This window comes from Mesoplodon mirus, assembly GCF_964341445.2.
Source record: "Mesoplodon mirus genome assembly, chromosome: 9".
NCBI lineage: Eukaryota > Metazoa > Chordata > Mammalia > Artiodactyla > Ziphiidae > Mesoplodon > Mesoplodon mirus.
In genome coordinates this window covers 91,977,518-92,004,674 of record NC_138985.1, presented here as the reverse complement: position 1 = coordinate 92,004,674, position 27,157 = coordinate 91,977,518, and the positions used below count along the sequence as shown (strand labels likewise).

At 50.7% G+C, this 27,157-nt stretch overlaps 1 protein-coding gene across 12 annotated transcripts; it reads right to left on the bottom strand.

The window, feature by feature from the left end:
• Positions 1-98: 98 nt before the first annotated feature.
• On the bottom strand, positions 99-26,507 carry CCDC136 (coiled-coil domain containing 136). 12 transcript variants are annotated; one of them, XM_082632660.1, is made up of 19 exons: positions 26,378-26,507; positions 25,498-25,605; positions 23,715-23,972; positions 23,557-23,631; positions 17,633-17,956; positions 15,296-15,407; positions 14,546-14,714; positions 14,155-14,295; positions 13,675-13,833; positions 13,226-13,396; positions 12,630-12,815; positions 10,830-11,024; positions 10,142-10,369; positions 8,148-8,651; positions 7,555-7,776; positions 6,217-6,477; positions 5,244-5,534; positions 3,325-3,385; positions 99-440 (listed from the first exon to the last, which is right to left on the bottom strand). In XM_082632660.1, the coding sequence occupies exons 1-19, from the start codon at positions 26,433-26,435 to the stop codon at positions 139-141; spliced, it is 3,825 nt and encodes a 1,274-aa protein (XP_082488786.1). In that variant the 5' UTR covers positions 26,436-26,507; the 3' UTR covers positions 99-138. The 12 variants fall into 12 exon arrangements, with proteins under 12 accessions (XP_082488786.1, XP_082488790.1, XP_082488792.1 ...); XM_082632664.1 differs by having other exon boundaries at positions 6,196-6,477; positions 14,567-14,714; XM_082632666.1 differs by lacking the exon at positions 3,325-3,385 and having other exon boundaries at positions 6,196-6,477.
• Positions 26,508-27,157: the final 650 nt, after the last annotated feature.

The following is a 27,157-nucleotide window of genomic DNA, read 5'->3' as shown; positions in this document are numbered from 1 at the left end:
AGGAGCCAGAGCCTTAATTGAGCACCTGGTTAAAGGGGAACTGCTCTGTTCTGGTTGTGCTGTGAGGTAGTTAACAAATAAAAAGCCACAAGGTCTCATGTGATTCAGTTGATATTTAATTACAAGGAACCCAGGTTCTTACACGAGGCAGGAGATGGGAGCCGGCAGTTCCCCACAACAAGCCTTTCCGGCCTGAGTGGCTGAGGCTAAGGAGATGGGGACACATGGAACACACGGGTGGGGTGGGGGCTCTGGCACAGTGTGTCCTGCCCAAAGCTGAGGGTAGTGGCCACTGCGGATCTGCCCCCTCGGCTGGCCCAGGCCTGCCATCACTCCGTGAGGCAGAACTCTGTCTCCTGCGGTCGCATGTTGGGTAACACATACAGAGCCACAGCTGCAAGAGCCAAGAACACCATAGGCTTCCACATCCCAAACATGTTCTGTGGGGACCAAAGACAAATGGTGAGTGCCCAGCCTTCCGAACTCCTCCCTAAGCTAGAGATCCCCTGCCTACTGGTGCTGGAGGGATACCTCAGGGACATCATAACGGTCCAGTCTCTCTTATCTCCTGGGTGACGGCTGCAGACAATGTGGGCTTAGTCCTGGCGCCATCAGGTATCTGGAACAACACTACGTGGATGACCTGAGCTGGCTGCCTGTACTCATGCCCCGTGGGGTGAGAAGAACCAGCTCCTGCGTGTAGGAGCAAGCTCAGAAGCAGATTTCAGAGAATCCAAATGGTTGCAGCAAAGGATCAGATGCCACGGCAAGAAAAAGAGGGTAAATTTGGGCCCTTGGGAAATGCAGCAGCATCATTAAATGCTTGACGGAGGAAAAGTGAACTCAAGAGGATGATAAGACTAGGGGGGAAGCGAAGAAAGTGCACCAGAGTATGGCAAACATGAGGTTCTCAGGCAGCCCAGACCGTTTGTGGAGAATGAGGTCCTTGAAGGAGACTGAAGGAAGTTGGTCACTGGCCCCGGGAGGCAAACACCAGGGTCATTAAAACACCTCCTTGGAGAAAACAGGAGAAGAAAAGAGCAGGCTGATGGCAGCCTGCTGTACAACCATTTGTACGTGACTGATAAGCTGCATGAGGGCCTGGAGAGGAACACCCTAGAGGCTCGCCCTCACCTGTAACTTGGGTGAAGATAAGAAGGTGGCTGGTCACCCCTGAGGATGAGGTGAAGTTGGCTGTAAAAGTGAGTACTTTGAAACTACAGGGTCAAGATTAAAAATAAACACAAAGCTTCACAGGTGAGAACAGTGGACAGTGGACTAGATCTAATAGAGATGAATGGAACATTCTGCCTTGGATCCAAAAAATCAACTGCAGGCAGAGAATGGGGAGAGAACGCTTAGCATATGCAGTGTGCAAAGGGCTTTTATAAACAATACATGAAATAAGTTAGCAATGTGATATTAGTTATCAGAGAGCTAACGTGATCTAAGGCTGCACGAAGAGGCTGCTGTATGGTGTCTTCCTACTTACTTGGGAGCAACCAATGAAGAGAGACGAAAAGGGGAAACAGGATTGGAATTTTATCTGATGCTAGTATTAAGTCCTTAGAATCTGATTCACAATTTACTGGCTGTATTACATAACCCCTCTATGCCTTAGTTTTATCACACGTAAAATGATAGCTACCTCAATGGGTTATTGTGAGAATTAAATGAGTTAATACTTGTCAGATGATTAAACAGTGCCTGGCATATAGTATGCATTACGTAAGAGTATGCTCTTTTTATTATTTATGTGGTGTTCTATCATTTATAAAGTACCTTCATATAAATGAACTCATCTGTTCCTCACAGGAGGAAGCCAGAGGATTTATCATCCTTTCCTTACATTTGAAGAAACTGATGTTCAGGTTATGCATTTTGCCCACTGGGACTAAGCTCTAAGAAACAGAGACAGACTCACCCAAGTTGTCTGCCCGCTTGTCAGCCACACTTTCTACTCTACTCTGCTGCCTGAGTTTCTGGATGGGAGCTGCATGCTGGGCCATAGCCAGGCTCTGGGTATAACAGGCTCCTCCAAGAGGACGCTTACCCAGGAGTTCCTTCCTCTCACTCTGGTCAGGCCTGGCTGGGTTTGAGTTGGTGAAAGGTTATGGCTGAATGCTTTGGGTCTCATCCCATACGGACCCAGAAATCTGGGAGTGTACAGGGAGCAACAGGTACAGGGAGAGACCCCTCTCACCAAAGGAGTTAAAGACTGACCGTGGTGAGTAACTGGAATGTCTAAAAGAAGAAAGGAGAAGGGCTGAAGAGAAAAAAAAAAAAAAAGTGAGGAGGAAAAAAGGCAGGACAGAAAAGGAAATAGCGATAAATGCTACCCACAAAGGCTCCAGCGGTCACTCTGAACCTATGCAGTGAGCCAACTCCATTTACAGGGATGTTAGAAGAGAGGGTGGGGGAGTGGGAGTGGCAGGGGGAGTGTGGGAAAGGAGCCAAAACAGGCCAAGAGAGAATAGTTTATGGGTCTGGAAGGGCTCTACCTTGGGCCATAAGACTACATTCTGCCTCCTGAATTTGGTGCCCTGTTGACAGATCAGATTACATGGACTGGTGCCCAGAATATATCAGTTTGGTTCCCTGAAAACACTGCATTTCTGGTTAGTGGAAACTTCTCACCAATACCACATTCTCTCCAGAAAGCCTAGCTTGGGAAGCCAATTACAATAGAATCTGACCCCCAAAAGGGATGTGGCATTCTTGTTCTGATTTCTTGGAGACTAGAATCCCCAAACGAGAGAACTTCTCAGTAGAAAGTATATAATATGATGAGTTTGATGCCAAGGCTGAAGGACGAATCGAGGTTGTCCTCATACAAATGACCTTTGGGGAGCACAACTCTCCAGACCTCCTCTCTCACCCAAGTGGGGAGGCAGCGATTCCTTATCTTGCCATCCTGGGTAGTGACCATAGTGAGAGCTTGGCTCTGGGGCTAAACAAAGACAAAGAGCAGCCGGGCCAGCCTTGCAGTCAGACATCAGCTCATCAGAAGTAGTCGAGGGAGCTTTGAAAGTAGCCACAGTGCTGGGATCATTCAAATTGTTCCCAGCCAGAGTACAGAAAGTCAAACTATGTCAATGGCGAGCATTCCAATTCCGTACAAGTTAGGGAAGACGTTCTCCGAGATGTTATGGGCTTTGCAGTAGCCCAAGGAAAAGCCAGGGCTAAAACTCAGACCTGACTATCACCTGTTGTAAAACGGCAAAAGCAAGAAGCAAGCGGCTCAGAGAAAAGGGAAAGAGGAGAGGCCAGGGCAACCTGCACCCTCCCTCTATCCCTCAGAAGGAGGGGACGCAATACCAGTACCTGCGTTAGGACGACGTCTCAGCCCACCAGCACCAGAGCAAAGCCGATATGACCACCAGGCCTACGAGAGGCAAGGAGAAGATGGGGGGATCGGGGGCAGGGGATGGCTGCAACATATCAAATGAGAAAGAGGCACGAGGAGAGACCAGAGATGAGAGATGGTATAAAAAGACATAAACACATGAATCCAACAGATAATGAAGATGATAAAACAAAGGGAAAAGAGAAAGAGATCAAGAGGTTAAACAACAGGTAAGCGAGAGCAGCGGTATTTCTTCTCCGCTACTCGGGCCTGGTTCTCCCCGTCGGTCGCCTACAGGAGATGCAAAACCGCACAGGTTAAGCAGCGGCGTGGGTCCAATTCGGGGCCACATTTTTGGCTTGTCATATCCCTCTTATATCTTGTCAAGCAAGGGTTATCTGCACCTAGACCTTTCTTGTAGGTCAGTAACTGGAAAAGTGAAGCTCCAGAGAGTAAAGCTGGGCTTTCCAGATGAGCAGGATGTCTACTTTGCCTGGGTCACTCTAGGAAGGGTAGCCTCCTGCCAGGCCACCTGTCCCTTTGTTAGCCGCATGTTCTGGCTGTTTTGCACCGAGTCTCAGTGTTCTGGGACGTCCCCTAGGAGTCTGATGCTGTCGTGGTGAGACAAAACGCACTAAAACAAGCTAACAACGGAGAAGGGCTAGTTCTTAACTGCAACCATCTTCCAGAGAGAAAATGAATTTGCGGGCGGTAACGCATATGCTAGCAGAGATGCCTGTAAACGATGCAGGACCCACTGAGGCAAAGGGACACCTCCATGTGCAGACACAAGGAATGTACTTGATGGTGATGTAGAAAAATCCAGTTTCGTGTTTAGAAAGCTGGCACATGAGGCAAGGAGATCTATGAGGCTCTGAACCAGCATGTGGCAGGGTATGAAGAATTCAAAGAAACAGAACACTGGGGAAGGGGCTATGGTTACTCCTACTTTTCACATCCTAAACAATGGTCCTCTGCCATGAGGTTGACAGAGAACTGTAACTGGGTCCTTAGCCAGTGCTGCAGACTGAACTGACTGAACTGCTGAAAATTCCAGATAACCTTTGAGCTGACTGGGACACCCCACCACAAGAGACTTATTTTCTTCCCCTGTGTTTAAAAGGACAGAAAGAACCTGTACTGCAAACTGAGGACTTATTCAGGTACTACTCAAACCCTTCGGAAATCAGAGCCCCCAGTTACCTTCAACCAGGGCAGAGATTCAGCTAGTATGTTCCTGTATAGATGTACCAGTTGTTAAAATACAGAAATATTTTTGTACAGTTGGTACATTACCCAGGATACTCCCACCCGACCTCTCCAGATCTGGTAACTAAGGGGTCAGGGCTCTGGCTGGTCTCCCAAGACCGGCCAACGGCCCTGCTGTAGAGACGGAAACACTCTATCACTTCCGATCGGCCCTGGTCCCCGCTCTCATGCCCTGTAATATTTCACAGACCCCGGCAGGCGACAGTAGCCTCTCCACACCCCTCACGGCAACAGAGGTCAGCCCTAATAGGGCACCTCGGCAAAGCAGGACTGGGTGACTTGCCCAGGCTGACAGAAATGCGTGGTGCGGTGCTAGGGGAGGGTGAAGAACCCTCCAGAAGTGAGTAACGAGGGGTATTACCACATAAATGAAAGGAGGCAGGACTCCGACCAGCACGCCCCGGTTCCCAGAGAAGGTGCTCTCTGTTAGACAGTTCCACAGCCTTTCCCGCAGAGACTGCTCTCTCCAATCCCACCTCCACCTCCACTTTCCCCAGTGCGGTGCCTCAGAGCTTGCTGGCCTCTACTCCTGTAGAAGTCCATCCAAGGGCTGGGTCACACCTGAATGCTGGGCACCTGCGCCCAAGAGCCCATTTCCCACGTGATCCTGCCTTTGGGCTGTGGTTACCTTTTTGCTCTCAGAGGGCTTGAGGGGGTTGCTTCCCTCTGAGGCTTCATCCTCCTCCTCCTCTTGGTCGTCTTCTTCTTCCTTACCCTCCTGGCTGTGGAACTCTTCGTATCTCTCCTCCTGGTCTTCTTTGAATTTAACCTCTCTAGGACCTGATGGCTCAGAAACTAGTTCATCCCAGGACTCCTTTGTTTCATCCATTGCCTCCTTCGTTTCCTCTTCTATTTCCTCTTTCGTTTGATCTTCCAAGGCCATGTGGCTGGCCTTGTAGTACAGCACCACCTCCAGACTCTGTGGGGCGGAGGCAGTGCAGGAAGGGGGATGCTGTTACCTGGGAAGATGCCCACCCTCATGACGGTGCTGAACTACCTCAAGGACACGCTGCTTCCCACAGTGTACAGACAGCACTGTGTCCTGGGACTGAACTGATGTCCCGCGCAGTGTGGAGGGTAGCCACACCCGGACTCTCTGGACCCGCACCACATCCATCTGGCCAGTAGCCACTTCCAGCCGTTCCCAGAGCTAAAGATTCTGCACCTCAACTGCTGCTTCCTAGCCCTGCCTGGTGACCCCCCATTTTACCCAGTCCTCTTCCACCTATATGTACACAACTGCTTTGAGTAAATCCCTCTTTCCATCCATTTGGTCCTTCTCTTGGGCATGTGACCCAAGAAGAAGAACAGGGGCCCCAGAAAACTGTACTGGTCTAACTGAGACAGTCACCCAGCCTAGGGGCTCCAGGTCTGAGTGGTCTGTATTCCACTCTCCCCTTGACCTCACAGGAAAAGGGAGTACCAACCTGCTATTAAGATAGAGCTACTCTAGACACATGAGAGATCCCAGAAGCTCCTCTACAAATACCTCATCTGGTCGGAACGGTGGTGAAGGTGATTTTCCTTCCTAGGATCCCCTTTAACTTTCTGCTTATCTGGCTACCAAGGTTACTACTCACCCTTCTGGTCTCAAAGCTGACCTCAGAACCCTCCAGGCTTGGCTTGGCCACCTTTTTACTTTTAACCCCACTGGCATTCTTGTGCGTGTTCTTATTGCCATTCGCTCCCTTGGCTTCTTTGGCAACAGAGGACCTCTTCTCTTTGAGCTGGTGAAACTCTTCCTGGCAGCGCTGCAGCTGCCCCTCCAACTGCTCCTGCACGGCCAGGAGCTGCCCCTGCTCATTCACGCTAGCCTGGTACTGTAGCTGCAGCTCCCGCAGCTTGGCCTGCAGTTCTTTGATCTGTTGGTAGTGGAGGCCCAGTTATCCACAGCTGGGCCTACATGCTCAGCCTGGCCCCTGCTTCAGAAATCTCCCTGCTAAAGCCCAGGGGGATGTAGGTAATACAGAAAACATTAAACTGTTGAAAAGGAGCCTCTAAAGCAGTTTTAGAGGTTCTCCCTAACTTGAAGTACTTGATGATTTACATCTAACATGATCAAAAAAGGATGACTAAAACTATGTTTTTACTGTGAACTGTCAGGGGAATGACAAAAGGGCTAACCCCTTCTGAACCGTGGGGCTTTATTACGTAGTTATTTTTGACGGGAACTCCTACTTTGCCCAAGCTATTTCTCTAACAGGTACAATCATTACTACAGGAACTCTGTTGTATACTCTTGAGACTGGACCTGGGCTCCTGCACCTCACTCTGGAAACAGAGGCAAGTGCCAACCCTGCTCCCTACTCCCTGGTTTTGTCTTTCCTGGCCTCTGGCAGCACATCATGGCCTCCTTGGGTAGGTACCAATACTAAGCAACCTAGGCCCACGTGTTTCTTGCTCTCTGAGCCTCTCCCATGCGTACAGCGACCCCCACTGGACAGAGGACCTCTCGTCGTCAGAGACAGTGCCCTCCGTCCCATTCCTAGTGGATGCGGAACACTCTGCTTGGCATTATGAGAGATCCAAAAGAAGACACAGCCCTGGCCTTGAGGTGCTTACAATCTAGTTGAAGAGAAAAGGTGGAACACACACGAACTAAAGAAAATTGGAGGTAAAAAAGATACAACTCTACAGAAGTGCTCTAGGACAAAAGAGAACAGAAGCGGCAAAGGGGAAAGAAAAAAACCATTCAAGGAGTCTTGATGATCAGTAAATCCCAGCACAGTGGGCGCCTGACAAATGTCCATCAGTGGCACAACAGACTGCCCAGCCTCTTGGGGTTCAGCCCCTGCTCTGTCCCTCTGACCAGGAGGAGGGCAACTGTACAGAGCTGGCAATGAGCTCCTGTCTCTCTCCTCAGCCTCTCCGAAAGGGCTCCGACCTCCTCTGGCTCTAGGGACTCCTACCTGAAACCCTGCCTCCCTGAAAGCAGTTACCTCGTGCTCCTCATTTTGGGAGGCAACGGTCTTCTCGAGGCATTCCACGCACTCCTTGAATTCCTTCTCGCAGGCATCCAGCTCTGCCTTCAGCCCTTTCTGCTGGTCTAGCAGGTTTCTCATCTGCTGCTGCAGCAGGTCGTGCTCCTCCTGGCTGAGCTGGTACATGGCCTGCACTCCCTGCAGCTTGATCAACACCTTGGCAACCGTGTCCTCAAAGCGCTGTGGAGGGCAGGGGAGTGATGACGGCACCCCGAGAAGCCCCTGCCCTCCGCCCGCTCTCTTCGCTAGGCCCTTTCTTGGGTACAAAACAGTGGCCACAAGGATCTGAAGCTGCCCAGGGGGAATCCTGTATTTCTTCCCATAAAGAGCACCATGACTGTGTTGATGCAAAGTCCTGAATCTTAGACTTCCATCCAGATGGAGCATCTCCGTATGAGGCGGGCAGAGTACCTCATTTATTTCCCGTGAGTTTCCCTGCTCAGCTCTGAGCCCACTGCCCACTTCACCTCTTGTGCCCTTCCCCGTGACTTCTCTCTTAATAAGACAAGCACCTTCTTCCCCTATCTGACCTGACATCTGGTGACTTTTACCTCCATATCTTCAGGCTCGGCAAGTTCGTCGTCCGTGCTGCTGCTGACGTAACTCTTGTGACAGGTGTCAGAGCTAATGCTGGTGCCGTCACTCCTCTCATAGGCAACGCTGCTGCTGCTGCGGCTGCGGTAGCTCCTCCCATAGGGCTCCCTGGTACTGGCGTTACTGTCAGAGCTCTTGAGGAGGCTCTCTTCGCTGGCCTGGCTGCTGTTGTAACTCCCGTGATAGCTCTCGTTGTCATCAATGTTACCACCTCTGCGACTGTTCTCGTTGCTGGTGGCCGTGCTCCCGTAACTCTTCTTGTAGGACTCAAGGCTCATTTTCACAGACGGGGACTGGACGTGGAGCACGTGCATTTCTTCCAGGCAGAGCTGCAAGTCGGTCTGCAGCCTCTTCCGCTCCTCTAGAAGCCGCTCCTGCTCCTGCTGCAGCAGCTCCTGCTCAGTCTCACTGGCCTCGTACAGCTCCTGCAGAGCCTGCATCTGGGCGATGATCATCTTGGACTGCCAGGAGTGGGCGGGGAAACAGCATCGTTACTCTAGACACTGCGCTCCTTCTAGCTGCACCCCTCCTGGTGCGGATGTCTGAGAGCACAGGTCAGAGCACTGCACACCTACCCTCCCGTCTCACCACAGCCTAGATCTTTGACTTTGCCTACAGGTAACTGGCATATGTCAATTTCTTGCTCACTGGAGAAAATGTCCCTGGGACAGACAGTCGACGATTTCTGGCCTCCCATTTCTGCTGGTTTCCATATGCTCTGGTAACTTCCTCTCTCCCTGGAGCAGCACTGAGTGGATCTCAAGGTCACTCGGGCTCCCTCCCCTCCCCTCTTCAGTCAGGTGTATCCATTATCCTGACCTCTGGGGCTCAGTCCCCTCCGCCACCCCCAATTCTAAAATCAGCCCTGGCCTTGAATGTGAGCATATGAAGAACTTCTTCCTCAGAAGATGCAGACTTGGAATCAAGGTCTCACTACAAGTGCCTGTCGTAGTGAGGGACTCCTCCTGCCTCAATTCTGAATCTGGCCCCTGGGCATGTTTCCCAGGCCCTCGGGGCCTGGCTTCTCGGGAGCTGATGCCCAGGATGAGATCTGATTGGTTAAGGGAATATTTTATACCTGGTTCCTGGTGTCTGCTATCCAGGCTGAAATCTGACACCCCTGGAATCTGACCAAATCTCAGTTTGGACTTCCGCTATTCCCTACATATATCTGCCTCTCTAGGCTAATATCTGAACAAATAGATTGAAATTGAATAAATTTCAATTTCAATAAATTGAAACTGTCTACCTGCTCTTCCTTGTCCCCACTGAGGCCTCAGACCAAATGCATCTCCCAACCCTGAACAGACTTGTCTAGAAATCTCCTTCAGTGTGACCCCAGAGGCATGACCACTTGCTGGTGCTTGAGACCCATGGATTCTCTAGCCCAACGCCTCTGACCTGGCTGTTATTGCCACAAAGTTCCAATGAAGACAGTGAGGTCAGTACCAAGAACCCCACATGCTGGGAATTCTTCCCTTGGAAATAAACGGCCTCAGATGTGCCTCATGTAGAACGCCAAAAGGTTACAGATTTTGGTCACTGGAAAGCTTACTTCTCGATTACCAATGAGTTCATGAGGAAAGGATGGCATGTTTAGAGTCAGTCCTAAGGAATCCAAACAAACACTAAGTTGATCTACTTCCAAATACATCTGGAAAATGAGATGTTGAAGAGATTGAGTCAAATTATCAGGAGATCACAAACTTCCAGGTCATCTGGTTTCTAAGTGTTCACAGTGCTTCAACTGGGCATCCATCTGAGGGAGCAGCTAAGGCCGTACCTAAAGCCACATCTTAATGAGCCCCCGAGTGGCTGAGAGGGAGGAGCTTTAGCTTCATCCTTGCGCCTGGCAAAACAGGGCTTCAGAACTCTGACCCCTCTGTGGAGCCCCGTTTCCCTACCATGCTGTTGCCCTCAGAACTATCTCCCTGCCTCTTGCTATAGTTACCTTGTTATAACCACATTTTGAGGACTTAGGCCATTTGGGATCCTTCGGATTCTCCAACACTTCCTGGAAATCAGACTCCTTGAAATGTTGCAGCGCTCCGTGCAGTTCTAATTGTTCCTTTAATACACTTTCTTGATTCTGTATCAGTTTTTTCTGCTCCTCCTGCATGCCTTGGTAGAGCATCTGTAGTTCACACAGGTCTTGTAACTTTGTAAGGAGCTCCTGACTCTGTGAAGCAGAGTGGAAGGGGGCTAGAACTGTGGTGGTTACACAGCAAGACCTCTGCCTCCTTCCTGCTCGGGACCCTTCCCTTAGGGGGGCCGGCTCTGCACAGCCCATCTGGGACAGGAGGGGAGTCTCTCTTTGGAGACCTGCTAGTTGAGTAGTAATGACCTCATATGTTTGGAGGCATCTTGCAGTTTGCAAAGTGCTTTCAAGTACATTTTCTCCAGACGGACTGAATATCTAAATATAAAATGCTGGACAGATTCCAGAGTGTAGGATGTATTTTAAGATTTAGAGCCCTAATCAGCTATATTGAACAGTTCTGTTTGAGGAGGTTGGTGAGAAAGGAAGGAGTGGTTGGTTAAGAAGAGAAAAAGTTCCATCCCCACCCTTCTACTTCTCCCAAGTACAGTCACATCTGGGCAGCTCCTCACAGCTAGCAGCCGCCCCTGGCTGTGATTACCTTGTGGAAGAGACCAGATCTGGGGAGCGGGAACGTGAGCCTGTGCAGCTCTTCGTGCAGCTGGCCCTGCGCCTCCTGTATCCTCCTCTGCCTCTCCAGGAGCTCGCGCTGCTCCATCTGCAGCTGCGCCATCTCCTTCTGGCTGGCCTTGTACCTCTCCTGCAATTCTGTCAGTCTGAAGAGCAGTGCGTCACACTGTGGACGGGGCAGGGCGCGCAGGGGTGCTTACTCTGGGAGGCAGGCTCCCTGGCGTTTCTCTGCCCCGTGCGGTCAGCAGAGCACCCCGTGTGCTCTTACTGCTTGTGATTCACCAGGGTCTCCCACCCTGTAGTCACCTTAGACTCATCACCCCAAGCCACATTGCGCCCATACAGGCCTAGATGCTGAATGGGCACCCCAGCAGGCTTCTCAGGACTGAAGTTTGGCTGTGCTCTAAATTTTGCCTACTAGTTCTTTCTGAGGGCGGTTTTCACGGGGGGTTATCAGCGCCCCTCCCTTCTCATTTCCCCACCTCCATTTCCTCTGGTAGATACCATTTTCTCACCCTGCAGGGAATTCTAGTTCCTGTTACTCTCCAGTTGTTTCTATAACTAATTATGCTCCTATGCTCCAATAAGGACTTACTTTCACTCTAATTTTCCCCATTTTTGTTTTCATAATCAGCTTTAAGAATCTTTAGAGAAGTATGAGCTATTGCTGAATTTGGGTTGAGGGGACTAAATCATCCCATGATGCCAAAAACCCAAATCTTCTAATATCAAACTAATCTCAATGTTCTTTTAGGAGGAGAGAAGAGGCTGGCTCTGTAGGCCAGCATGCTTCTCCCTTCCCACAGTTTCTTCCACTAGGAGAGAAAGTGATGAGCAAGTTATGGCCCCCTGGACCTCTAAATGGAGTGGGAGTGGCGGGGCGGGTTGGGGAGGGAAAGTGAGCCTGGGTGTAGAAAGGCAGGTGGACTATTGGGGCAGCCCATATAACGTCTCCAGTTCTGTGTCTTCTGAAGGCCTTTCCCTGGGGACATAGCCTACTGTTGGCTGTGGCAGGAGCTACTGAGTATTCTGGCAGAAGGCAACTAGCTCCACCATCTTTTGGAATCTTGCACCTTTTCTGCATCATGCTTCAACATTTTTCCATTTCCTGTCAGTGGTGAGGAGCTGAAAGTACTCAACAAGGCTAACTAATAATGACTTGCATTTTACACACTATGGAAAAAAGGCTAAGTGAAGAAGGAAGGCCTTATTTATCACTACCAGGATTTTTTACTAAAAGAAAGTGAGATAAGAGTAGTATTCTGTTCAATTTAAAGAGGGTAAAATTCAAGTTTAGAATTTAACTACTCCGAAGTCACAGAATAACTCTGGGCACAGACCATGCCTTTTGACAAGAGCACCTACAATCTGCCTCAGAAAACTGGACCTTCTCTTTCTAGTTCTAACAATCATAGTTGTGTATATGGGCCTATGTATATGTTCTTTTTCACGAATGACAAGATATCACTACAGTTCTAACAACAAGGTATAAATGTCTACACACATGAAATCATGTGTGAAATCTTCAGGTGTTCAGACTGGATCCAGAGGTATTGATTCTACTAAGCTGTGGCTTGGGCTCAAAGTCAAGGTCAAGGCAAAGTTTTAAAGTTAACAGCATGGGGCTCTGCCTCTGTTTTCTGCCTTTCCACATTCATCTGTGATTGGACAGGAAGTCCACCGAGCCCCTTGGTTGGATGACTTCATCTTTTGCCTCTATACCTCCTCTCTCCAAGGCTCAGGAGATCTCACCTCTCTTAATTACAATTACCTTAACAGCACACATTCCCTTGTCCTCTGGGATGGACTGGGTGGTCTTGAGCTGCTGCAGCTCCTGCTGGCAGAGCCAGAAGTCCTGCTTGAGCTGATCATACACGTGCTTTTGCTGCTCCAGCGCATCCTTGCTGGTCTGGTACAGCCACTTCATCTCCTGCAGCTGGGCGTGCATCTCTGCATTCTGGGGCAGGGGAGGCAGACCCCGCCGTCATCCCAGAAGCCCCCGTGGCTGCACTCTCTCCTCTCAGGCAGGGACTAAAGGGTCCTGTCCTTTCCAGTTCCAATTTCATCCCAGCGGGGACTACCTGAGATGGACCAATCCCTAACAGGCTCTATACAGAGACCTGGGACTTCCTCTTTTGGAAGGTGGGGAAGGGAAACGGCTTCCTTTTTACAGCCCTTTCTGATTTAAAACCGAAGGAGGCTGAGCGCATCGTGACCCTTTGAGATCACGTTTCCATGAAGCACTTTTTTATCTCCCTCATCGACAGCTCCTCCACAGAACTCCACCACCCCACTCCTCCCGTGGGCTTGTCCTCTCATGGGAGGCTCTGCCGTGCTACGTTCTCCCTCATCTGCAGCTTCTTTTACCTTCTCTCTGCTCTCTTGGAAGGAGGCCACGATGCCCTTGAGGTGCTGCACCTCTGCCTTGTGGCAGCACAGGCTGTCCTGCAGCTGCTGCTGCACGGCCAGCGGCTTGTCCTTCTCACACGCGATGTTCTGGTACTGCAGCTGCAGCTTCTGTAGCTGGCACTGTAACTCCTGCGGTGGAGGGGGCCTTGGGCAGTACCTCGGGGATCCTCAACCCACTCACGCTTCTGCTTGAGTCACTCTCAGACACAGACAGTCTGAGAATCCACTTCCCCCTGCCCTGCACTTACGGGTGTCCTCTCACCTAACAGAGGACTCGAGGGCGGCTGGAGTTCTGTACCTGTGGTGTGCACAGGGGGCAGCTGGAGCTATTTCAACACTCAACTCTTATCCCCCTCCCCGCAAAACTCTGGCACCTAAGCAGCCCCTCACCTCGGGGTCGTGGTTACCTTCTCACTCTGGCTTTCTACGACTGTGGGTTTCATAACTTTGAGCTGCCGGAGCTCAGCCTGAAGTTGTAGCTGCACCTTCAAGAGCTCATTCTGCTCATCCTGGCTAGCATCATACTTTTGCTGCAGGGCACAGAGTCTGGTCCTCAGCTCCTCGCTCTGCGGTGGGGAGGATGTGGGAAGAACGGTTACTCTCATGCATCAGCTGACCCCTCTCCAGACCGGAGTGGTTCTTTTCCAGACGCAGACATCTTGAGGCACTCCCACAGGCCTATGGTTTAGTTTCTTTTCTGCGGCAGACACTCGATAGCGACTACCATTTCTAGAATGCGATGCTGTGTGACTTCTCCAGTTGCTCTCTGGTTGCAGGGCAAGAGTCAGCAGAGCACAGCCTTCCTCTGTGTTCATCCTCCCCTGAAATGGCGACTCCACGTAGGCCCTTCTGCCCCCCCCCGATGCCCTTCCCCCATCAGTGTTTACCTGGGTGACACTGTGGGAAGTCTGAAACCGAAGCACCTCATTCTGTGCACACTTGAGCTCCCTCTGCAGCCGCCTCTGCTCCTCCTCACTGGTCCGGCGATGATGCTGTAGCTCTTGCAGCTCACAGCTCAATTTCTCACACTGTGTGGGAAGCGGAACAGGAAGGCGGATTTACGACAGGTACCACAGGCTCTCTGGGAACAGGCTTGGGCAGAGTATGTCATTCCTTTTACCGGAATATTCAGGAAAAGGCAAGCAAGGGAGACCCTGGAGTCCCATCTCTTGCCACAGCACCTGCTTCCTTTGTCAGCCTCGTGTCTAAGGAGATGCCTGCTGCCACGGGCCAGGAGAAGGTGGGAGCGAGGCCGTGAAGGGGCCTGCCTTTCCCTACCTTGTCCTGCAGGTCATGCACCTGCTCCTCAGCTCCCAGCAGCTGCTGTCGCAACAAGTGCATTTCAGGATCCGGCTCCAGGAAATCCTCTTCTGAAGTCTGAGTCTCTGCTGACTTCGTACCCCGTAGTGCTTGGGACTCCAGCCACCTTTCTGTTGCTCTTTGTGTCCTGTAATCCAGAACCCCAGAGTCACGTTTGGGAGAGAGCTCTGCCCAGCACCACCTGCCAAGTGTGCTTGGTCCTGATGCCTTCATTTTAGGCAAAAGGAGCCTTCTATAGTGATTCACCTCTCAAACACACCTAGGAGATTATAGAAAAAGTCCCCAGCACCTCAATCTGCAAAGGCATGTCTGGCTCTGGGAGACCCTAAGAGTACTAATCCAGTCGGGCTCGAGGCTGGGCCTGGAGACACGCTAGCTCCAATCTGGAGGTAATATACCATTAGACTGAATCAAGCCTGGGAGGACAACAAAGGAATTGCTTCTTATCTGCTCTAGGGCAGAGCAAACCAGACCTAATGCCTAGAATGGAAGAAAACTAAATTTTAGAACTCACTCAATTCTAGTCCTGAGACATCTGGGTTGGACCCCAAGACCTACTTCTTGGCAGTATCCATATCCTTTGGATACCATGGAAAGGACCGGCTCACCAGGACCGGAGGGAGGCTCATTAGCCTGGCATCTGCCTTCATCAGTTCTACTCAGGGGAAAGCCCAGTCCTAAAGAGCCCCGCCAGCCTCCAGGCTGTACCTCTCACTCTCCAGATCCGCAAGCTGTCCTGTGAGGCTGCTGTTGCTCTCCTGAAGGGCCTGGTACTCCTCGTTCAGGGAGTGGTAGCGGTCCCGCAGTTGCTGCAACTCTTCTGCAGAGGACAGGCAGAGAGGTGAGATCCCAGGGAGGAAGCACTGATGACCAGCCCCCAATTTTCCTGCCTAGAAACCTGGCTGCAGAAAGCTGAAGAGTTTCTTTTTCTAAAGACAGATGAGATACCACATGCAGAGGCTTAGAAGACAGGGCCCGGAAAGTTCCACGCTGCAGTGAGTCTTTGTCCTCTTTCAGTGAGCTGCCCTTCTTTTCAGCTTCCCAGAAGATTGCCCTGTGTGCCCATCTTCAAAACCCCAACCAAGGGGTTGGGTAGGGGTGGCAGGGGGTAGAAAACCAACCAAGACAGCCTTGAGATTTTTGGGAGCTTGCGAGGGTTTAAGTAAGTTTTTGGTTTACTGTGTTGAAAGCTTCCATTCAACTGTTTACAGTTAATCTCCTCTTACACTTTTAGTACAAAAAGCTGAGAGTGTTAACTGCCAGATGTCATACTGCCAGTGCCAGGCTTTCAGAGACAACCCAGGCATCCTTTTACTTCCTTTATGACCACACCAAATCCATTGGCCTGCACATGGCCAAGAATTCTTTCTAATGATCTTTTATCTCTGACAAAAAAGCCCACCCCAACCTAACCTACAAATCATCCACAGGCATCAGCAGAGATCTGGTTGAAATGTCCCAGCACATGTCCCTGAGTTCCAGATACCAATACTTTTTAGTGCTGTGATAATATCAACGCCCATATCTGTTTTGTTTCTTCATGATTAAGAATTATTTCTCTCAGAATACTAATTTTGTTGATATTTAGAGAATACTAACTTGCTCGAATTAGAACACAAGGCCTATCTTACCTGCTTTGAGATTCAACACCCTGAAATTCACTTCTAATGTTCCCTCTCTAGTCCAATCAAAAGTCCTCGGCATACTCCAGATTATCATAGAAGGAAGGAAGGAAACTAATCTTTAATGAAAACCACCCATGTGCTAAGCATTAGACTTGATGAGTCCAGCCTCTGATTCAGTTGTGTGTGAGCGCCTTCAATACGCTAGGCATTTCATTTAATCCCCAAAATAGTCCTATAAGGTTTTCTTTTTTTCTTTCTTTTTAAATAAACTTTTAGTTTTAGAAGAGCTTTAGATTTACAGAAAAGTTGCAAAGATAGTGCATAATTCCCCAGGAATGTTCTCACCTAGTCTCCCCGATTGTTAACATCTTCCCATGGGTACATTTGTCATGACTAAGGAATGAACACTGGTACTTTACTGTTAACTAAACTCTATACTTCATTCAGATTTTTCTACATTTTCGCTAAGGTTCTTTTCCTGTTCCAGAATCCCATCCAGCTATAAAGTTTTATTAATCAATTTTTATAGCTATGTAAACTGAGGTCCACGGAGATAATAACCGGGCTATTTATCCTGCTAATTAGCAGAGCTGAGATTCTGAACTTGGGTCTGTTTAACTCCAGCCCAAGCGTTCCCACTGTGCTGGCCTCCCTCTCCTAGTACACCAGTCCAAAAGCGCTTCTGAGAGGCCTGCTACAGCTGGGAAAACTTGCAGTTCTTTGATTCCTCGTTGATTGCCTCTGCTTGACCTGGCCTAGTACAGGGCCTCACATTATACCCAGATCATAAATCTAGCCGCAGAATAAAGGCAAACACTCTGATGTCATGAAGCCTAGCAGCTAGCTGGGAGACTGAGCTGAGCTCTAAGCTTTTGAGGACTCACATATTACTGGAAATAACCTCTGTTCCTCTCCAGCTGTCTTGTGCTCTGGTTTGCTGCCCCCTAAAGCTCTACTTGGGGAGGACTAAAGAAGGCTAAAAATTAGCATTGTGGGCATTCTGGGACTTGGGAGCAGGACTGGGAACCCCTCACCCCAACCCACACAGAAAGTGACCCAAGCAAAGCACCATGATGCCAGAGCAGTGGGAAGCTTTCCAAGGTGACAGGCCCCTATACCCCTGCCCCAGAAATGGAAACTTTCCCAGGAAGGGCTTTAGCACAGGCAAATCAACAAATGCCCAATGGCTCTCTGAGGAAGAATTCTCAGGGTACAGCTCCATGGTGCTATTTCTTACACCATTATGGACTGGTTATATGACATCAAGTTTTTCTCTCTTACAGTCTTGAATCCAACATGGAAGCTTTTTCTAGAGGCTCCCAATTCATGATCTAAGCCCACCTTCCACCATCTTCTTGAATATTACTTCCCTCTGCTTGATTTGACTGACAGACCAGGAGGAGGGCTGGCTTTCTCATACCTTGCATCTCAGAGAAATCTGAGAGACTTAAACTATTGGATGGGTCAGAGTTCTTCATTTCTATTTCTGCACGGAGGGAGGTGATCTCCATCTCATACTCTCCTCGGACGCGCTCCATGTCCTCGAGTTCATTCTGCATCCGGCAGAGATCCTCCTGCAGGGAGGCTATGTCACTCTCATGTTCAGTCGCAGAGTCCTCCGCTGCTTGCCGCAGATTCTGGATCTCAGCCTGGGCCAAATGCAACTCCTGCTCTACTTCCTGAAGTTCACATTCTTTTTCATGCTCTAACAGGGAAATCTCCTCCCGTAGAGACCGCAGCTCACCTGCAAAGCCCAAAGACGATCTTGAGATGATCAAGAGGACAAGTGAACTGATCTACCATATTCTAGAAGCACAAAGTTAAAGGCAGACTTATTTTTTAGCTGGAAACTCCTGACAACCCGCTCTCTACCCCATCAGAGAAGTATAGCTTCACCTGATATGGAATAAAGGGAATACCTAAGAAGAGAACAGAGTGAATCTACGTAGCAAGGTGCAGTAGAAAAGTAGATCTTGAGGTCGGGCATCAAAAACAAATTAGGCTACTCCAAACAAAAAGTATTAAGTGCTTCTATGAAATCGCCTGACAGTTAAAAGACCAAACCTAATTTACAGCATTTTACTGATGCCCTGAGTCTTTCCAAAAAGCCCCTTACTAAAAAAATTTACACAGACTATTCTCATCTATTCAGTCTGGGAGCTTAGAAATCACAGAGCCTCAGATCTCCCATGAACTGCCTGTGTAAGTACTGGTCCCAAAACAATGTGTATTTAGAGCTCACAGCTGAAATTCAAATATAGGTTCATCTCATGAGAACCAAACATGAGAAATAACCTAGATGCCAATCAATAACGGATAGCTTAAATTGAAGAAGGTAAAACAGAATATTGGCAGCCATTTAAAGGAAAGTGGCAGATCTATAGAGAAGACATGAGAAAGTTTCCATAATATACTAACTAGGAAGAAAAATGAGCTGTAAAATACATAGTATTATCTTATTTTTGCAAAAAATATTCATATGTATAATATATAACACAAATATACAAAGACATAGAAAAAGTTCTGGAAAGATATATGTCCTAAACCATACAGCATAGCTGCTTCCGAGGAATGAGACAGCATGTGAGAGGGGCTTTTACTTTCCACATCATATATATCAGTGCTGTCTGACATTTCACAACAAGCCTATATTTTATAATAGGTTTTAATTTACAAAAGAAACGTGTCAGAGCTCTCAGTATCCGTGGAGCATCTCAAGGTTTCTGGACAGAGGTACCCATCCAGGATCAGGAGAACCTAAAAGTGGAGCGAGAGTAAAAGGCACTGCCACCAACAGAGAATTCAAAATTTGGGAGTCAGGATTCAGGAATTAGTGAGGATTGGATTGGGAGGGTCAGGACCTTCCCACAAACTCTTTGCAAGGCACACTGTCCCCATCCCTTGCCCCCAACTCCTGTTCATTCTACAGATTTCAACTTTCCCTAGCCTCTCCCCCAACCTCCTCAAAAAATTAAGCAAAGCCCTCCATCAAATGCTCTCATAGCCCCTTGTACTTTTTACAGTGTGTGTGTGTACATAATACGTTGGTCTCCACTTGTAAGCTTCATGAAGACAGGAAACATGTCTGTTTTTCTCACCATTACAGGTTCAGGATCTGCCAGAGAACCTAGCATAATGCACTCAATAAATATTTGTTGTATTCATGCATAAATGAGGCAGGGATACATTTAGTCCACACACTTTTACTGAGGACCACGGGTACAGAATTACATGTTCGGGGTGGGAGGGAGACTCAAGAGGGAGAAGATATGGGGATATATGTGTATGTATAGCTGATTCACTTTGTTATACAGCAGAAAGTTAACACACCACTGTAAAGCAATTATACTCCAATAAAGATGTTAAAAAAAAAAGAATTACATGTTTGGGTATTTTTTAAAAAACTAGAACAGAACATGGAGGTTTGAGAAGAAACTTGGACACACTGCAGACATAAACGCTGAGCGGACCAGGTGTCTCAGAGGCAAGGGTGCGGGGTGGGAGTGGCACGGGGGTAGGTCTTCTGCCAACCTCACACGGGCGGCTCCGGCCACATCTTTGCCAGTCTCTCCTTCTCTACAACCATCCAACCATCCTAGCTGTCCCCTCTCTTCAGTCTATTCGACAAGTATTAACTGATCACCCCTGTGCCAAGTCCAAACATCTCCACTTAGATTCTCTGACTTCCTTCCTGTTTGAAGGAAACAAAGTCCTTGCTCTTTCCACTACTGAACGGACACACAAGTCAACCGGCCATTAGGATAAAGGCCTGGGTGGGTTTTCTGTTGGAGGGCTGACCAACGTCTACTTCCCCACTTTGTCCTCAATGTTCGGGTTCAAAACTCCCTTAGGTTCTCCTCTGGGGTCTAACCCTAAAAAATGACATTCTCAGATGCACTGGGGAACGGAGAAAGGTCGCGCTCAGCCTCAGAAAGCTCTTAACCAGAAACACAGAGGGGCGCAGGGGTGGGGCTTGCAGGCAGGCCCCAGGGAGGGGCTTATCGGGAAGATGGGCGGGGCGGGCCCGGCTGGGAGGTGGAAGGGCCTGACCAGGGTTCCGAAGAGCTGGCGCCGGTTGGCAGTGAAGCTGGGACCGTCGGGGCGAGGCCGAAGACCCGGGGAGGGGGACACAGTGAAGTCAGTTCTCACTCACTGGTTATGGTCTCCATCTCGCCAGAATCCACCCCCTACCCCGCAAGCTGTCTCTCGGGGGGCCTCCCGCCGCCAACCGGTCCCAGCCCCCAAGGGGCTGTGGCGGCCAGAACGGCCTCTCAACACCAGCTACCTCTGAGGCCGCGCGCGCCCCCTCTTGGCGGAAACGGGCAACGCGCGTGCGCAAGGACTTGGTTTCCTCCAGCGAGGTGGGGTTTGGGCGCCTTCACCAGACCCGCAGCCCCACCCCCACCCCCACCCCACCCCCGCGCTCAGATGAGATCCAGTGCTCTACTGGATCCTTTCCTCCATCAGACCAACATGATCTACTGTGACCCATCCCCCCAAAACCCAAGCACCAAAAGCCCTCCCTTGACTTCATTTCCCTTATTTCTCTGCTTCTCTTCAAGACATGACTACGGGAACTATGGGTACTCACCTTCTCCATTTCACCTCCCCTTTCCTCTTCGGTCCCGATACAATCAGGCTTCTATCTTCACTGAAATGTCTCAGAGCCCTCCATCTTGCCAAATCCAATGGCCATCTTACTTGACTTAGCAACTTCTGACACCGCTGATCATTGTCTCCTTGAAGCACTTTCTGCTCTTGGCTTCCAGGTCATCAGATGCCTCAGTAGTTCCTCTTACCTCAGTCTCTTGTTCATTTCTCCTCCTCTATTGGACTTTTAAATTATAGAGTATCCCTGGGACTAGACCCTTTTCTCTCCTCTTTCTATATCTCTCCATGTGATTTCATGGTGATCTCGCTTGGATTCAAATGTCATCTATATGCTAATGACTCCCAGATTTATATCTCCAGTCCTGATTTCTTCCCTGGTTCTAGATTCATATATCCAGCTGCTTCCTTAATATATTTACTTAGATGTCAATAGCCATTCCAAACTCAACATGTAGAAAACGTGTCTTAAATGGTTCCCCTAGCCCCAAAATTTGTTCCTTGTCAAGTTGTCCTCATTCCAATAAATGACACCACCATCTATTCAGTTTCTCAAGGCAAAGTCATCTTTCATGTCTCTCTTATCCCCCAATCCAATTCAGCAAGTCCTGAGAACTCCAACTTCAAATTATATTCTCAATCATCTCCATTTCTACTGCTCTAATCCCTCTAATCCAACCAACCATCATCTCTTGACTGGACTATTGCAGTTATTTGCTGACCAGATTCACTGTTTTGACTCCTTTCTCTTCATCCAATTTCCACACAGTAGCTGAAGTGCTCTTTTAAAAATGTAAAGTGGGGACTGCCCTGGTGGCACAGTGGTTAAGAATCTGCCTGCCAATGCAGGGGACACAGGTCCGAGCCCTGGTCCAGGAAGATCCCACATGCTGGGGAGCAACTAAGCCCGTGCGCCACAACTACTGAGCCTGTGCTCTAGAGCCTGCGAGCCACAACTACTGAAGCCCGTGTGCCACAACTACTGAAGCCCACGCACCTAGAGCCCATGCTCCGCAACAAGAGAAGCCACCGCAATGAGAAGCCCACACACCGCAACGAAGAGTAGCCCCTGCTCGCCACCAGCCCGCACGCAGCAATGAAGACCCAACGCGGCCAAAATAAATAAATAAATAAATAAATTTATTTTTAAAATAAATAAATAAAAATGTAGAGTGGATCATATCCCTCCAGCCCTGGCTAATACCCTCCCATGTTTTTCCACTATACTTAGAATAAAAGTCAAACCTCTCAGCTGACCTATAAGGCTCTCTGTAATCTGAACTCTGCCTGCTTCTCAGAACTCTCTCTTACCCAAGTCCTCCACGTGCACTTTGCTCCAGCCACAATGGCCTTTGTTCTGTCCCTCAAACACATGAAACTCATTCTTGCCTCTGACCTTTTGCAGTTGCTGGTTCATCTGCCTGGTGTGCACGTCCCTCAGATCTTCCTCATTATTCAGGTCTTAACTCAAATGTCCTCTTCTCAGAGGACTTTTATAACTACCGTATCAAAAATAAACTTCCACCTTACCCCGTCTCTCCATATCATATTGTTATATTTTCTTCATAGCATTTATTGCCACCTGAACTGGTGGTGTTTGTCTATTTTCTGCCTCTCCCCATTAGAATATACTCTTCATTAGGGGAGGGATCTGGTCTATCTCGTTCATAGCTGTTCCTCCAAGTATACAGGCACTCAATAAATGGTTGACAAAACATTTAAATTAGCCCTATTTCACAGTTAAGGAACTGAGTCTCAGAGAGATAAAAGTGACTTGCCCAAGATCACAAAGCTTGTTATGTGGCAGAGCTGGGCTCAAGAATCTAGGTGACCTGAGACCAATGCTCACACTCTTTTCCCTGAGCAACATAGCTCCTGCAGTTTCTCTCCTTCCCCTCCCCTCCCACCTCAGCCTGTTTACTGTCTACTTTTCCTGCATCTACCTTTGCTTACATCTTCCTTCCCTTCTCTTTCCCTCCTCCTCTCCCAGCTTGGCTTGCTCCTCTCCAGGCCTGCTTGCCGGCCTTCCTTTTTTTTCCATTTATACTTCTCTTTTGGCTTGATCTCAGTTCTCCCTGGAGAGTCCCTGCAGTTTTCTAGGACAGCTCCCAGGAACCTTCCAAAAGCCCACAGATATAACAAAACCTGCCTCTTTATTTGGCGGCGCATGTGGGACGACTGCCTTGCTGCTTCCCAGACAAAGGCACGTGGGTGTTAGAAGAAAAGGCTTTTGGGGCCACCAGCTCGGTCCTAGGGAGCAAAAGAAGCGTTCTCATCTGCCTCCCTTAAAAGATGCAGAGAGTCCCCTCCAGGCACTTCTCATTGGCTCACTGCTCTTCCCATGATGCCCTTGGAGGGACAGGCAAAAGCAATCTGGCTTGGAATTCAACCTTGACTACCTACCTGTGGCACTGACCAGGAGAACAAAGAAAAAGGGATGCAGGTGTGAGGGGGAGAGACTGAGGAGAGAAAAAGGAGAGAGCCTCGGAAAGGGGGTGAAATGGGAGGGCAAGAAAGGGAAGGAGGGGGAACAGAAGAGCCAGTTAGAGGTGGAGAAAGAAAGGAAATTAGGTAAAGAGGAGGATGGAGAGGCAAGGAGAACAGGGCAAGAACAGTAGAAGAAAATGAGGAGAAAGTACCGAATTCGGTTCCGATGGTCTGCTATGCCTCAGCCACACCCTCAAGAAAAAAGTACTTGGATGACCACCTGCCTCCAGTCCGAGCGCTAGGATTTACCTTGGAGCTGCTGAATCTGCTTGGTGAACACCTCTGCCTGCTGGGCGCTGGCCAGCCGCTCATCCTCCAGGAGCCCTGCAGTGACGGGGAAGCTGGCATCAGGCCTGGGATCCAGTGCCTTTGGGCCCAGGCCCTCCGGCCCCATCACAGGCACTCACCCTGCAGCTCCAGCGAGTCGTCCTCATGCTGCCCTGCCAGTTCCCGGGTCTCCTCCAGCTCTGCCACCAGCTGCAGCACCTGAGCCCTCAGCTCCTCCAGCTCCGTCTCCGTGAGGCTCAGGCCCCGGTGCTTGCCAACCGACAGGGAGCCCACGTTGCCACCTTTCTGCACTTGATCATCCTCTTCTTCCACCTCTTCTTCCTCTTCTTCCTCCTCCTCCTCTTCCTCCTCGTAGAGAGCTGGGAGTAACACTTCCCCTAGGAGAGACCCACCCCCCGCCACCAGCGAGTAAGAGCCAACTTCCTTTCCACAGTCCTTAGAGGGTCCTCCAACTCACTGTCCCAGGGCAGAGATGGTATAATAGTGCCACCTGGTGTCCCCCAAGGAGCCCCTGGGCAGGACGTGCATGCATGAGGAGCCCTCCTCAGGTGTGAGAGTCAAGTTTGGAGGTAGCCCATCCCCCTCCCGGGCCTTTTCTGGACCAATGTTGCCCCTGGTGGCCTCCAAGTACTGCCTCGGGCAGACTGGGCAGCCAGGTGCTGGCTCAGCCATGTGAAGCTGGCACAAGGATACCTGATTCTTCCATCCTCGTCTCTGGGTAGCAGGACAAGTAGTCAAGAAAGATTCAGACACTGGGTGTATCTTTAAGCCAAACAGGGCAAGAATTATAGTTTGGGGGTTTGTACAAAGTTTACAAATGATCCGGGTGGCTTGTGAGAAATTAGCCTTTCCATAATAAGAAAGGGTTGCCTGTCAGTAGGTAGAGAAAGAGAACATCTGAACGAAATGACTCTATATGTTTTATTGGACAAACACTGGGCCCCTTTCAAATATACTCTATTTAATAGTCTTTTTGGAATTTTCTACCAGGTCCACTTTTCACTTCCCTGCTGAGTGTCAGGAGATCTCCCTGCTGACCACAAGGCAGTTTTAAGGGGGAAGTCATAGGTTGTACTTGGGTGTAAAAGATAGCCTGACATTTCAACGCATTAAGAAACTGGGGTGTGCTAGTCCTCAGCCTCTGGCTGGCGAGCACGCCCTCCTTTGCTGCAATGCAGTTCCTCTAGATAGAAAATCTTACCTGGATGGTAATACTTTGCTTTGTTTTAAAATTTGGAATCTCTGATCTTTGTCCAATAACCACAGCCTAAGGTTCACCTGGGACCCCTTGCATCATCTGTCCCCCTTGGGGGAGCAGGATTGTCCATACTGAGTGTGCATAGGGACCCTTCACAGGAAGTCCTGGAAACAGGACCAGCATCCTTCCAGGCTCCTGGTGTTGGTGGAGATACATGTGTTGGGAGGTTGGCCTTCTCACCGGCCCCGCTCCCAGGCTCCCTCTTTCAGGCGGTAAGATAGCCTAGAGAACCAAAGCCGCAAGGCTTCCATTTGAAGTTAGTGGTGGTGGCACCAGAAAGACAATTCACATGCTCACTTCCCTGCTTTTCAAAATAAGAGACAGCTTGGGATCTGGGTCTGGAGGCAGTGAGAACAAACCCCCTACTGACAGGCTGCTTCAAAGCTCTGTCCAACAAGGCCTCTTTCTCTGTCCGGCAGCTCCCCCGGGACACACAACCTGGTTAGCTGGTGATTAGGACTCCAAAGGGACGTACCCTGAACTTCCCTCAAGGCCTGAGCCCTGAGGAGGGGTGGAGGGGGCTCAGCTGAACTGCGGGGAAGGGCTGTGTCCTGGCTCAGAGTTTTGGGGGTCAGAGGGAGGAAGGAGAAGTGAAGGGAAATTGGGTGAGGGGGATGGAAAGAACGCTTTTTGGGAAAACTCACCCTCCATAGCTTGCATCCCCCGCCGTTCCAGGGGCCCCCAGCGTTGGCCTTTCTTCCTCTCACAACCCTCTGACACCTCGTAGGAGCCTGAAGTGGTCACTGTGGGTCCTGTGAGAAGGGAGAGAGGAGGGCCTGTGGGATGGTAGGGGAGGCTGGGGCGCAGAAGGGACACACCTTCTAGCCCTTTGGAGCCCTGGGTTTTTCATCCCGGTGGAAGTACTTGGCTCACTCTGCCAAGAGCTGCGATTCTCCTCCCCAGGCCGCCCCTCAAGCTGGGCCTACGGAGACAGCGCCCTGCACTGCCCAACCTCGCCCGCATCCCCGTTCCAGGCTCCTGTCCCCTGCACAGGCAGAAAGGGTGTGTGTCTCTTTAGCCCAGAGGGGACAGGGGGGAGATGGGCAGGGATGGCAGAGGGCGCAACCCAGTACAGAAGAGGCTGAAAGAGTGAGGTGGAAGGGGAAGGGGTTGATGGCGGGCAGGGGTCGTGTGGGAAGGGGCTCTGCACCGGAGCCGCTCCCCTGCCCTACATTCTCTCCCTGGACTTCGTCCACCCCACCCCCGCCCCGCGCTCAGAATAGTTGGGGGTCCGAGCGGGTGCAGGGTCTGGAGCCCCCAGGGCTGGAAGCACCGTTGGTCTGGAGAGACGAGACTGACAGGGCTCAGGGGAGGGACTGCCAGGGAGGATGCGGCCGGTGTGGGGAAGACCCAGCCCGGAAAGATGGAGACCGGGCCTGGGTGGGAGGCGGGATGGAGGGAGGAAGACTTAGGACGTAAAGGTGGGGAGCAGCGGAGGGGGGAGAGGACGTGGGGGTCTGGAGGGAGGAGAGATGGAGAAGAGGAAGGAGCGGCGATGGAGTGGTGAGGGAGGGGCGCTCTGACCTGGGCCCGGGCAGCTCCAGCCCGCGGCGCCCGCGCCGGCCCCGGCGCCCGCCTCCATGGCCGCTCGCGCCGCCGCCGCCGCCGCCCGGAGCAGACGCTGCTGCCGCCGTCGCCGCCGCCGCCGCCGCGAGGCCGGGGACCGGAGCCGGATGCTCAGGGGAAAGGAGGGCGGGCCGGCCGAGGGGGCGGGGCCTGGCCGGGCCACCTGACACCTCCCCCGCCGCCGCCCGGAAGCTGGCCCACCACTGGAGCTCCCGGACCCTGTGCTGGCGGGAGGGTGCCGGGAGGCCGAGCGAGCGTGTCCCCCGACACGCCCCAAGGCCCGCGCCGAGGGAGCGACCAGATGTCCTGGTCTGGCAGTGGGTCCTGCTGGCAGTTGGCTGAGCGGGGAGACCGCTCTGCGTGCGCCATGTGTCAGGGTCCCGTTCTGCTCGGTGATGGGGGAGGAAAACCACAAGGATGGACAAATCCTCCCGGCCTGTTTTCTCCCAAAGCACGGATGCTTACATTCCCCTCGCTTCCTACGGAGCAGGTCGGAGCTGCCGCCCAGCTCGGCAGTAAGCGCGGACCCCCGGCCGCCGGCCCCAGCCTCAGAGCTGCGTGAGGGCAGGAGGAGGGAAACCAAGGCCAGGATACTCGAACCTCGGGGCCCTGATCCCTCTGCTGTCCCCGCGCCTCCACCAAGCCAGAAGCAGGGACCCTCTTAAGAGGGGCCGCTCCGTGGCCCTACGCAGTCTTTAGTGTCCGAAGAGCGCTTTTCTCCACCGCCTGCCTTCCCAC

Excerpts from the sequence above, each read along its gene's own strand:
- CCDC136 (XM_082632660.1), bottom strand. The coding sequence starts at position 26,435 with ATGGAGGCGGGCGCCGGGGCCGGCGCGGGCGCCGCGGGCTGGAGCTGC. Across the intron at positions 23,632-23,714 it reads CGACTCGCTGGAGCTGCAGG|GGCTCCTGGAGGATGAGCGG; the intron begins GTGAGTGCCTGT and ends CCGTCACTGCAG. Across the intron at positions 14,715-15,295 it reads GCGGATCTGGAGAGTGAGAG|GACACAAAGAGCAACAGAAA; the intron begins GTACAGCCTGGA and ends TCTGGATTACAG.